Source organism: Hippocampus comes, unplaced genomic scaffold (assembly GCF_001891065.2).
Source record: "Hippocampus comes isolate QL1 unplaced genomic scaffold, H_comes_QL1_v1.1 scaffold113, whole genome shotgun sequence".
Lineage (NCBI taxonomy): Eukaryota > Metazoa > Chordata > Actinopteri > Syngnathiformes > Syngnathidae > Hippocampus > Hippocampus comes.
This window is the reverse complement of record NW_017806160.1, coordinates 279,007-289,712: the sequence shown is the minus strand read 5'-3', so window position 1 is coordinate 289,712 and position 10,706 is coordinate 279,007. Positions and strand designations below refer to the sequence as shown.

The 10,706-nt window shown below is 42.7% G+C and overlaps 1 protein-coding gene across 4 annotated transcripts in view; it reads left to right on the top strand.

Annotated features, from left to right (window-relative positions):
- slc26a10 (solute carrier family 26 member 10) overlaps window positions 1-8,953 on the top strand; it is a 9,755-nt gene extending 802 nt beyond the window's left edge. The window contains exons 2-18 of one of the 4 annotated variants that reach the window (XM_019895668.1): window positions 830-940; window positions 1,019-1,176; window positions 1,292-1,456; window positions 2,437-2,589; window positions 3,615-3,697; window positions 3,777-3,924; window positions 3,995-4,108; window positions 5,278-5,355; window positions 5,434-5,529; window positions 5,834-5,940; window positions 6,229-6,298; window positions 6,937-7,119; window positions 7,593-7,647; window positions 7,961-8,049; window positions 8,124-8,178; window positions 8,273-8,379; window positions 8,458-8,953. In XM_019895668.1, the coding sequence (XP_019751227.1) occupies window positions 830-940; window positions 1,019-1,176; window positions 1,292-1,456; window positions 2,437-2,589; window positions 3,615-3,697; window positions 3,777-3,924; window positions 3,995-4,108; window positions 5,278-5,355; window positions 5,434-5,529; window positions 5,834-5,940; window positions 6,229-6,298; window positions 6,937-7,119; window positions 7,593-7,647; window positions 7,961-8,049; window positions 8,124-8,178; window positions 8,273-8,379; window positions 8,458-8,496 (1,811 nt within the window). In that variant the 3' untranslated portion in view covers window positions 8,497-8,953. Of the gene's footprint in view, window positions 1-761; window positions 941-1,018; window positions 1,177-1,291; window positions 1,457-2,436; window positions 2,590-3,614; window positions 3,698-3,776; window positions 3,925-3,994; window positions 4,109-5,277; window positions 5,356-5,433; window positions 5,530-5,833; window positions 5,941-6,228; window positions 6,299-6,936; window positions 7,120-7,592; window positions 7,648-7,960; window positions 8,050-8,123; window positions 8,179-8,272; window positions 8,380-8,457 lie in introns of those variants that run through there. The other 3 variants (XM_019895670.1, XM_019895669.1, XR_002171162.1) reach the window with 3 other exon arrangements.
- The last annotated feature ends 1,753 nt before the right edge of the window (window positions 8,954-10,706 follow it).

Genomic DNA, 10,706 nt, shown 5'->3' with positions numbered 1-10,706 from the left:
CAAATGACGGCGGCCTTAAAAGTACGTTCGAGACAACTGGATTAAAGTTATGGCTGAATACTCTGAGATCGCCACAATAGCACTGTTGCTATTTCCGACATCCCACCTGTGTGAGGTGGGGGGTTTCTGCAGCAACGGCGATGAAAACAAAATTACGAAGTAGACTGGACATAAACCACACACTTGAGGTGTCATTGTCTCCTATTACCCCGAGATGGGACCGTCTGGTTGCAGAAAATCAAGCTCGGTGCTGTGGTGAGTCGTCATTTTCATGCACTTTGAATTTGCGTTGTATCGTATTTTGAAGGCATTAAACATTGCCAAAGCGATCGGAGTGTTGCGGCCAGATTAGACGCTCCTTGTGTTTATTATTATATTTCGAAAACGCCACAGTTTTCATGCAGCTCATACCATATTATTTTGTTGTATTATTTCCACCACACCTTAAAAGCCGGTCCCTGAAAATATTGTCTGACATAAACCGGTCCGTGGGGCAAAAAAGGTTGGGGGCCCCTGAGATAGAGGACTTGGAACATATTAATGGAAGTAGCAGGACTTAAATTACTATTTAGTAATATATAGTAGCGGTAGCACTGCAGTAAAAAAAAAAAAAAAAATTGAAATTGTTTAACAGTTACTTATGTATAAGGGATACTACACTAACTATTAATTGTTATTTTAAGATATTATTGAACTATTCTTTATGTCTTTATTGGAGGTGTGTTATATTGACTTTCATTTTTTTCTTTTCTTTTTGGGAGGGTGTTTGTATGGCCACTGTGATGATTTACTGTCACAACTGGCATTTTGACTATTGTCCCCAACTCAGGTATGGCTTTCGCACTCCTCACATCTGTAGCACCGATATTTGGTCTGTACACGTCCTTCTTCCCTGTGGTCCTCTATATGATTTTTGGCACCGGTCGCCATGTATCCACAGGTAGAGTACATCCTCAAAGCAATTATTTCTTGTTAGCCACGTTGTGTCACTGTCACTGAGTTCAATGACTTGTCACAGGTACGTTTGCCGTGGTGAGTCTCATGACTGGTTCTGTGGTGGAGCAACTGGTCCCCACACCTCCGGCGTTGAACTCCAGTTCTCCTGAAGGGGCCGACTTTGAGCTCCAGAGGATCAGTGTGGCCTCAGCTGTAGCACTTCTCTCGGGAATTATCATGGTAAGGCTGTGTGAGGAGGCCTGTGGACCACTTACAGATGGCAGAGGCCACTGCTTTTTGGCTCGAGTTGACACACCCGTAGATCATGACCCCAGTGAATGATTTTGTCTTCCAGCTCTGTATGTTTGGTCTTCAGTTGGGCTTCCTCTCCACCTACCTGTCAGAGCCAATTGTGAAAGCATTCACCAGTGCCGCTGCCTTTCATGTCACCAGCTCACAGCTGCAAAGCATGCTGGGGCTTCGCCTCACCCGCCACACGGGGATTTTCTCCCTCTTCAAGGTGAGCAGAGAGCTCTTTACGGCGACACATTGATAAGCAGGAAGGGCAAAGAAAGGGCAGTAGCACTTTTTTAGAGTGCTCTAAAATGCCACAAGATGGCACTAAAGGCCTGGCTACTAGCAAAGTTCTAATTGGTCTCAAGCAGGGATGCCCAGCTCCGGGCCTGGAGGGCCACTGTCTTGACTCTTTTCCATGTATCGTGGCTGCAACACACCTGATTCAAATGGTCAGCTCATCAGCCAGCTCTGAGTCGCGGACAGATGGAAAACAGGCAGGACAGCGGCCATTGAGGACCAAGTTTGGACACCCCTGGTCTAAAAGAAGGATGTTGAAGTGCAACATCTCCTGTGAGAGACTAATGCAGGGGTAGGGAACTCTACTTCCTCGAGAGCCATATCCTGCCTCTTTTAGATCTCTCTCTCTACTTCAACACACTTGATGCAAACGAAGCCTGATAACGATCCTGCTCATTTGAATAAACTGGCTTAGAGCAGGGAGACATCTAAAACAGGCAACATAGCCGTCATGGAGGACCCACCCCTGCAGTAAAGTCTGCTTTGCCTTTACAATTTGTGTTGTGCAATAGCTGTACAGTAGTGTAAATGGGAAAATGTAACCTGATGACTTAATAACTTTCACGTCACATGCTAGTGTACATATTTGTTTACATACATGTGATGTCATATCAGTTTGTCGTCATGTGTTAATCATTTAGTGTCGTAGCTAATACTATGGATGAGTATAGTGTGACTACTGTCATTGATATAACATGGGTCCATGACTGTCTAAATCAGAGATGGGCCGCCTTTGAGTGGCCCTTTAATTCATTCCGAAAAATAAACGTTCAATATACAGTATGTTTTGAAATGGAGAAAATGGGGGTGGGGATAGGGAAAAAAACCCTTTTAAAATATGAAACAATATTGCAAAACCAAAAATCTGCAAATGTGCGAATCAATTTGTGCAATTTGTGTGTTCAGACTTTAGCGTCCGTAATGGAGAACCTGCCTCAGACTAACACTGCGGAGCTGTTGATCTCCTTGGTGTGTTTGGCGGTGCTGGTTCCAGTAAAAGAGATCAACACGCGCTACCGGCAGCGCCTGCGTACACCCATCCCAGTGGAGATCCTCACGGTCAGTTGGAATCATGTTCTTGGTGCACAGGGGCCCAACTCAACTTCTGGGGCCCTTCTACATCATTATCGGTGGCCCACGAAGGAAAAAAAGGCCTTCCTGTGTGGAGTTTGCATGTTCTCCCTCGTACCTATGCGGGTTTTCTCCGGGTACTCCGGTTTTCTGCCACCTTCCAAAAACATGAGTAGCAGTTCAATGGAACACTCTAAATTGTCCCTAGGTATGATTGTTAGCACAAAGAGTTGTTTGTCGATGTGTGCCCTCCGATTGGCTGGCACCCAGTTCAGGATGTACCCCACCTTCTGTCCGAAGACAGCTGAGATAGGCTCCAACATGCCCGCGACCTGAGAATAAGCAGATCAGATGCATGGATGGATGGGTGCACATGTAAAGCTGGCGTTGCAATCACGAGTATGTAGCTGGCCTAAACAAACCAGCTAGCTAATATTGCTTCACCATGGCGATTGTAACACAGCATCATCATGCTTATAGTTTCCAGGCTCTGTAATAGGCAAGTACATTGCTAAACTTATCTGATTGTGGGCAACCACTTACCTTGGATCCACGGCAAGCACTTATTTGGGCTAATTTGGTCTAGAAACAGAAGAAAACACTTGTATGGGGCATTTGTGTAGGTGCCCTAAGCACATTACATAACCATCATCACCATTTAAACAAGTTGGTTTTAAACAACTTTTCTTTGTGGACATCCCTGCCTTAATATAATTTGTAGAAATGTTTTTATGTACCACTTGCCATAGAGGTTACTCCAAAAGTGTTTTACCTCAGTAAAATACACCAGCCCAAACTAAACTACAAAGCTCTATTGCCGTTAGTTTTTAAGGTTGACCTCACAGCAGGATCTGAGTAGTAAGAGAGTTGTCGTTGTATGCAACCTAAAATACAGCTGTATTTTTCTTTTCTGCTAGATTCGGTTCAAAATTGTAGATAAATTGTATTTAATCATAAATAACTTACAGGCAGGGAATTAACAATTTGTGTGTCTTTTTTTTATGCTTGTATAGGTGATTATTGCCACCGGTGTGGCCTATGCGTTCTCTCTCAACTCCATTTATGACATTGAGATTGTTGGCCACATTCCAGCTGGGTAATTATTCAGTTGTCCAAATCACTAACACCAACCCAACAAATTCGTGTTGTTTTACTTTTCTTCCTCCGTCCATCAGATTCCCAAGGCCTCAATTGCCTGCCCTCCACACATTTCCTGACATTGCCGGAGATACCATTGCCATCACGTTTGTTGGCTACGCTGTGTCCGTCTCCCTGGCAATGATCTATGCTGACAAGCATGGGTATTCCATCCATCCGAACCAGGTAAAGCCTGCATGGAAAAACTTGCTCAAGCTTCTTACTAGTCAGCTAACTTGAAAACGTGTGCTTGCAGGAGCTGCTGGCCCACGGTATCTCCAACACAGTGTCTTCCTTTTTCACATGTTTCCCAAGTTCGGCCACTCTGGCCACCACAAACATCCTGGAAAGTGCTGGGGGATACACACAGGTAGGTTATAAGATGGCCTAAAATTCGTATCATGGTAGCATTGCTCCATGGTAACTCTATATAATGTGATATAAACATACGTGTAAAACTTCTCAAGGGAGTACTTTTGGATGCGTCAGCAAAGCTAAAATTCATTCATTCATTCATTTTCCGATCCGCTTTATCCTCACAAGGGCCGCGGGGGGTGCTGGAGCCTATCCCAGCCGTCTTCGCGCAGTAGACGTGGACACCCTGAACCGGTTCCCCACCAATCGCAGGGCACACAGAGACAAATAACTATCGGCGCTCACACCTAGGGACAATTTAAAGTGTTCAATCAGCCTGCCACACATGTTTTTGGAATGTGGTAGGAAACCGGAGTACCCGCAGAAAACCCACGCAGGCCCGGGGAGAACATGCAAACCCCACACAATGAGGCCGGAGCTGGGATTGAATCCTTACCTCTGTACTGTGAGGTCGACATGCTAACCACTGGACCAAAGTTAAAGTTAAAAACGTGAATTATACGGATGGCGCAAACACACAAATAACATTGCTGAGAAAAATATTTATACTGTTCTGTGTATGAATACACTTTTGCACATATAATCCTCTGGCTGACTCATGTAGACATTATAAACCATTTTTGTTTTCAGATGTGCAAGTTTGCTGTGCATGTGTTATCGTATTTTCTGTGTAGACACTTTTTAGAGTACCTGCTAATTAGCGGTTCATAAAGTTGGTTCCAGCCAGACCCCAGCACTTATTGTGGCGTTTCCAATATCTATTTCATGTTAGCATGGCTTCTCCATCTTCCCGCTGTTCTTTTCCTGCTACTTGTTGTCCTGCTCTGTTGATAACAATACTTTGCAGTAGCAGTGTGGCTTATTGCCGCTGGTGCAGAGCGAGTTAGTTTAGGGCAGCACATTCCCATTAGTTCCCGAGCAGCCAGAAAAGCAGGAAGTGTTCTCTGAAGACGCAACGCATATACCGAGCGCATACCTCACTACAATTAGCACTTATTTATCTTAATTCTGTTGCATATTTACCAAAGTGGTTCATAGAAGGAATGCCCATATTTCAAAGAATGAGACCAAAAAAAAAAAAAGATGGAAATGTGTAATTGTTCTAGCATGCCACTTTGGTTACTTTAGGACTCCGAGTGAATCAATTGTCTTTTCTTTCTGCAGTTCTCTGGCTTGTTCACCAGTCTTGTGGTACTAATTGTTCTGCTGCTTATCGGACCCCTCTTCCACTTCCTACCGAAGGTGAATTTATGTGCAATGTCAAAGGTGAAGGAGCAGAGACAAACCTTGGCTCATTCTGCTCTGTTTGTTTGTCCACAGGCAGTGCTGGCATGCATCAACGTGACCAGCCTCAGGCAAATGTTCCTGCAGTTCCAGGACTTGCCGGAACTGTGGAGAATCAGCAAAATTGACTTTGTAAGGCTGCAGGAGGGTGAAGGACTCAAAGTTATTGGATCTCTTCTGGAATGTAATCCCCAGGCATGAACAGACTCCCGTGAGCAGGGATTGAAGATGGCTAATTAGTTCCCATGTTACCATTCGATCAGCAACTGCTTGCAGAAGCACAGATAATTGGTCTCTCTCAACTTGACATTGAAGCGGTGCTCGTGTTTCTGTTCGCAAACGGGAACATCTGCCTTTAACTTCTGATCACCCGGTTGTCTACCTATGCCGAATTTGTCAAGGGGTCACTCTCAGAATAAATGTTGCATTGATGCAGATGGTTTGGGTGGTGACGTGGCTGTCCGTTGTGGTTCTCAACGTGGATCTCGGCTTAGCCATTGGGGTGGTGTTCTCAATGATGACTGTCATCTGCCGCACGCAAAGGTACATGACTTTTTTTTTTAAATTATTACATGTAGCATATTAACATTAAATTTGTTATATTTTTTTGCACATCTTAATCTTAGGACATCCAATAGAAGGGATTTTTTTTTCTTTATTGATGACACTCAGAGTGACGCATCTTTTGTTGTCTCTTTTTCTTTATTTGCATTTAGTTGTACCTAATGTCGTAGTACCAAATGCTGTGGCTGATTAGTAAAGCTGATAAAGCTTGCTTAATGTCTGTCAGGCATGTTGATTGCATCCTCTGAACCATGGTTCATTCATCAGGGCTGGTTGCTCCGTGCTCGGCCGGGCCAGCAACACAGAAATATACAGACCTCTGGAGAATCATAGTAAGGTGAGAGCATGCCAAAATAGCAAACATTAATCTTAAAGGCCCTGGGAAGTGAAAATAGCTATCTCCTCTTCCAAACAGAAAAATGACGTTCTTATGAGCCCTGCCAAATTTGAATAATTAAAAAAAAAAAAAAAAAAACGGAAAATGAGGCTTCAAAATCGTGACAAACCAAAGTCATTCTCAAAAACTGCGAATGAGTGAAACCACACTGGGCGAAAAAATGGGTCTTGCTACTTGGTACTGTCTAGCAACTTTCTTATGTCTTCACATGTTTGAGCCGCTAAAATGCGTAGCTCTGCTTGAAGCATCTGGTGGCGGCTGGAATACATCCCACCTGGTACTGTTGGGTGGCAGACTAGTCTGTAGCATAGTTTTTAGGAATTTAAATAATTGTAAATATTTAACTTGACTTGATATTGTCACGAGATGCAGTTTTAGCCACGCACCAAAGAATCAGGAAAACTGTCTGCGCCTTCAACATATTTTCAGCAAAGATCTTCAGTCATGCTTCATGCAATCTCAGACTTCACTTTCCAGCGACTGGAAGCACAAATTCAGACAGATGATTTGTTTTACCACGTACCAGTCTACCACCTCAACTCAGTGTAAAGGTAGTCTGGCTATGTTTCATCTTTCAGTGCTATGAGGTGCCAGGGATGAAGATTCTGACCTATAACGGGCCAATTTACTATGGAAACCGCAGCTTCTTTCGGGAGGAGATGAGTCGGTTGTTGGGATTGACGCCCGAGAAGATCCGCAGCCGAGAGAAGGCCAGAAAAGCTCTGGAGAAGCGTGAAAGAGAGACCAACGTGAACACGGTGGTACGTCTGCTGCACACACCCATTCACCACAGTCAAAAATCAAATGTTTCCCACTTCCCAAAAAATCCCAAGTGGTCATTGAAAAACCCTCATGCTCCATTCATTTGATATACACGAATCCACCATGACCGTGGAAAAATGACCAGACAGAAAGAGAAGTCGTACCTTACGAGTTGTCAATCATTTTTCACACTTTGCGGCCACACCCACCACGGCCACACCGCCGCAGCCTCCCCCAAAAATCAAACTTCAAAGCAAGAACATTCAGTGTTCTCGTAACACTCCATCACGAATGAGGTGCTTTCTGGGGAAACAGGGCCACACATTTGTCACATACCACCGTCAAGTCATAATGCCTGTTTCCACAAATAAGACAAACATATTTTGTTTTGAAACTGCAAACTCCCCTAGAACATGATGAAATGGTCTAATATGCAATCGTTTTGACATTTCTGGCTTTTGTCATTCTTCAGGAAAGAGGCATTGCAAATGCGTCTTTTTCTTCAGAAAATGAGTTCTTCAAACCTGGTAAGGAGTGGCATTCAGGACAAACTATGCATGCCGCAGACACAGGCAAATCAAAACGATGTAAATGTGCAATTATCGAGTCTAGTCTTTCCTTCATTAAGTACCCTTGCACACACGATCCACTACTCACCATTGTACAGCATGTGTGTCAAATTCTGCACTTAGAAATGTCACAATTGTTGTGGACAGTGTTAGATTTAGTTTGAAATCAGTTTGTTATTTTCAAGATCTGATCACGGGATTGAGATTGTTGTAAATACATTTTTAAAAATTTCAAATGATTCATTTATTATTTAAATGTTGCGGTCTGCAGAACCCTCCGAGTACGAGGTTCAGGCAGTATTGATTGACTGCAGTCGCGTGATCTTTGTTGATGTTGCCGGAGCGAGGCTCTTTACTCAGGTTAGCATGCAAACGCATCGGAAACGTTGCTTGGCGCCGCCTTAAGCCAACAAATGATTTTGATTGATTTGCAGATGTGCATTGAATGCCAGAAAGTTGGAGTTCATGTGTTTTTGTCCAGCTGTAACGGTGAGGCCTTTGCAGTCGTGCCTATTGAGTTTTCTTCAAAGAGAACAGTGCATCATGGAAAATAATAATTCTGATCTCTGACCTGTTCTCCCAGAGAGTGTTTTAAGGATCCTCACATCAAGCGGCCTCATGAACCACATGAACCCCCAGCATATTTTTGTCACCGTACACGATGCTGTGATGTACATTCAGGAGCAGAAGGTACCATACCAAGTAGCAACAGCCACATGTTGGCCTTAATCGGGTTTTAAATGCTCAAACTATTGCTGCTTGTCATAGGAAAAACATCCAGAAAACACCACGACTGTTTGGGTTTGAAACTGATGCACAGCGATGAAGGCTCCTGTTCCAGAGAGAACAATCGGACTTGCCAGCCCATCACTGGGTGCATGTTACATGTAGTTGTGTTTCTAAGAAGCAGTAGCCTGTTGTAGCATTGTTGATGCTTTGGCCAGTCTTACCTATTTTATAACAGCAAGGCATCGTCATGCCATTTAGGCTGTTTTTTTAATTTTTTTTTAATGATAATATAATTTGTTGGCAATCCCGAGACAAATATACTGAAAAGTGCACTGAACTGGTTAAATGCTTTGTATATTTATATATTTTGTACTGTGTGTGCTTAAATATGAGCGCATGTAGAGGACACGCCAAGCAATACTGTTTGGTATTTGCCTCCAACCGTTTTCCAGTGTCTGTTTTTAAAACAAATATATCGCTATTCGAGGATATGAGACTATATTTTATTAAAGGAAATGATGGCTTTCTTCACCAATATGTAGTCTTGATGTGTGCTTGTGTATGTCCCTGTAAACATGTTATGACAGAGTAGGAATGTGAAGCATGTCAGGCTTTTGCTATAAAGCGAGACAAAATTAAAAAAAGACAAGACTATTTGACCACAATATCCGGATTATGGTTAAACGCAAAGCTTCCACCACAATAAATAATCTGAGCGTTGGAGAAAACATTTTTATCAAGGCCATTTATTGAGACGGGCTAAGCAATGCTTCCCTCTGGTGGTCAAAAGAGGTATGTCCTCGCACAGCCTGTAACCTTGACCTAATAATCAAATTGCATCAAACCAGGAGAAAAAAAAAGGACACAAATCTAATTATGTTCCCGCTTGATGTGAGGTAGCCAAGTTTTTTTTTCAGCGCATATTTTAAAGAGGCCTCTAGACAATGTACCCTGCGGATTTTCACTTTTAAGCTCAAGGAGTGTTGCACTAATTGGCAGGAAGTCGAACACTCCAATAAGAGGATGGTACACAAGGTTCTGGCCAACTCTTTATAAGCCAGATTCTACAGGCAGACCTACTAACATGCATGTCACCGGCAGCTCTACATTTGAAACCAGTGCAGCTAACACACAAACATACGAAATTTTTCTTTGTTTGACATTAGACGTTTATTTCCATAGGATGACCATTCAAAACGGGCAAATGAAGTTTAATTGAATACCAGTAAAATCGAATCCAGATTCGAGCAAAAATACCAAACCCTGCCTTTTCTTATAAGCACTTTTATAGCCGCACAGCTGAAACAAAGTACTGTATACAAAACACAAACAAAACTGACAAACTTGATGAGTTAAAACATAAAAAAAAAGGTTTTCATGTGTCAAATCAGTTACGCCACACATGGATGGACATCATGAACAGTCTTTTTTGTTTGTTTTTGCTTGCTTTGTATAGCTTTAAGGGTCACCGAATGGACTTAACATTAGCACTAATACTTTTCATGGTAGGTCTACATGTAAAAATGACGTCGGCAAAATTTACCACCTGAAGAAAAATCTGTAGGGATTTAGTGATGCCTTTTGCCACAGGATCACCCACTTTTGGAGTGCGGCTTGTTAATTACTATATTTTCTATTTCAGCCTGCCCACATCATAGACGTAGTGAGGGTTAGTTATACGTATTGTGTTCAGGGTTGGTTTGTCACTTTCTGTAGTCACCTGGTCCCTGAAACGGTGATTCATCGCCATCAAAATTCATATGCACAATCCTGAAGTGGTCCACTTCAACCTGTTAAAATATAGAAGAGATCTGCACAAAACTATGGATTTATTGACATCAAATGTGATCCCCTATGAGAAAAAAACATGATCACCTCCATGAACTCCAAACTATTGTGACGCTCTGAAGACTTGATGAAGCGGTCTGCCTCCATCCAGTGGCCACAAGTTGAAAGCACAAGAAGCTCAACCTTCCCACTGAAGGGTCACAGGGGAGAGTTTATTGGAATGAAATTACATGCGCATCACAGTCAAAAGCCTTCGAAGTAGGCAAAACAAAGCCACAGTCGAGCACAGTCAAAGCACTTGCAAATTATGCAATCTGCTTACTAATGTAGTATTTCATAAATGGTTGATGCAACCAAACATGCGTTGTAATAGTAATTCATGCGCCAAATCAATGTATTTTACTGTAAACTGATTGCAGTCGAGTCACCAAAGTCCAATGGCCCTTTAAGTTTGCCAGAGCAAAAAAAAAACAAATAGAACTCAAAAGTTGTATGAAGTA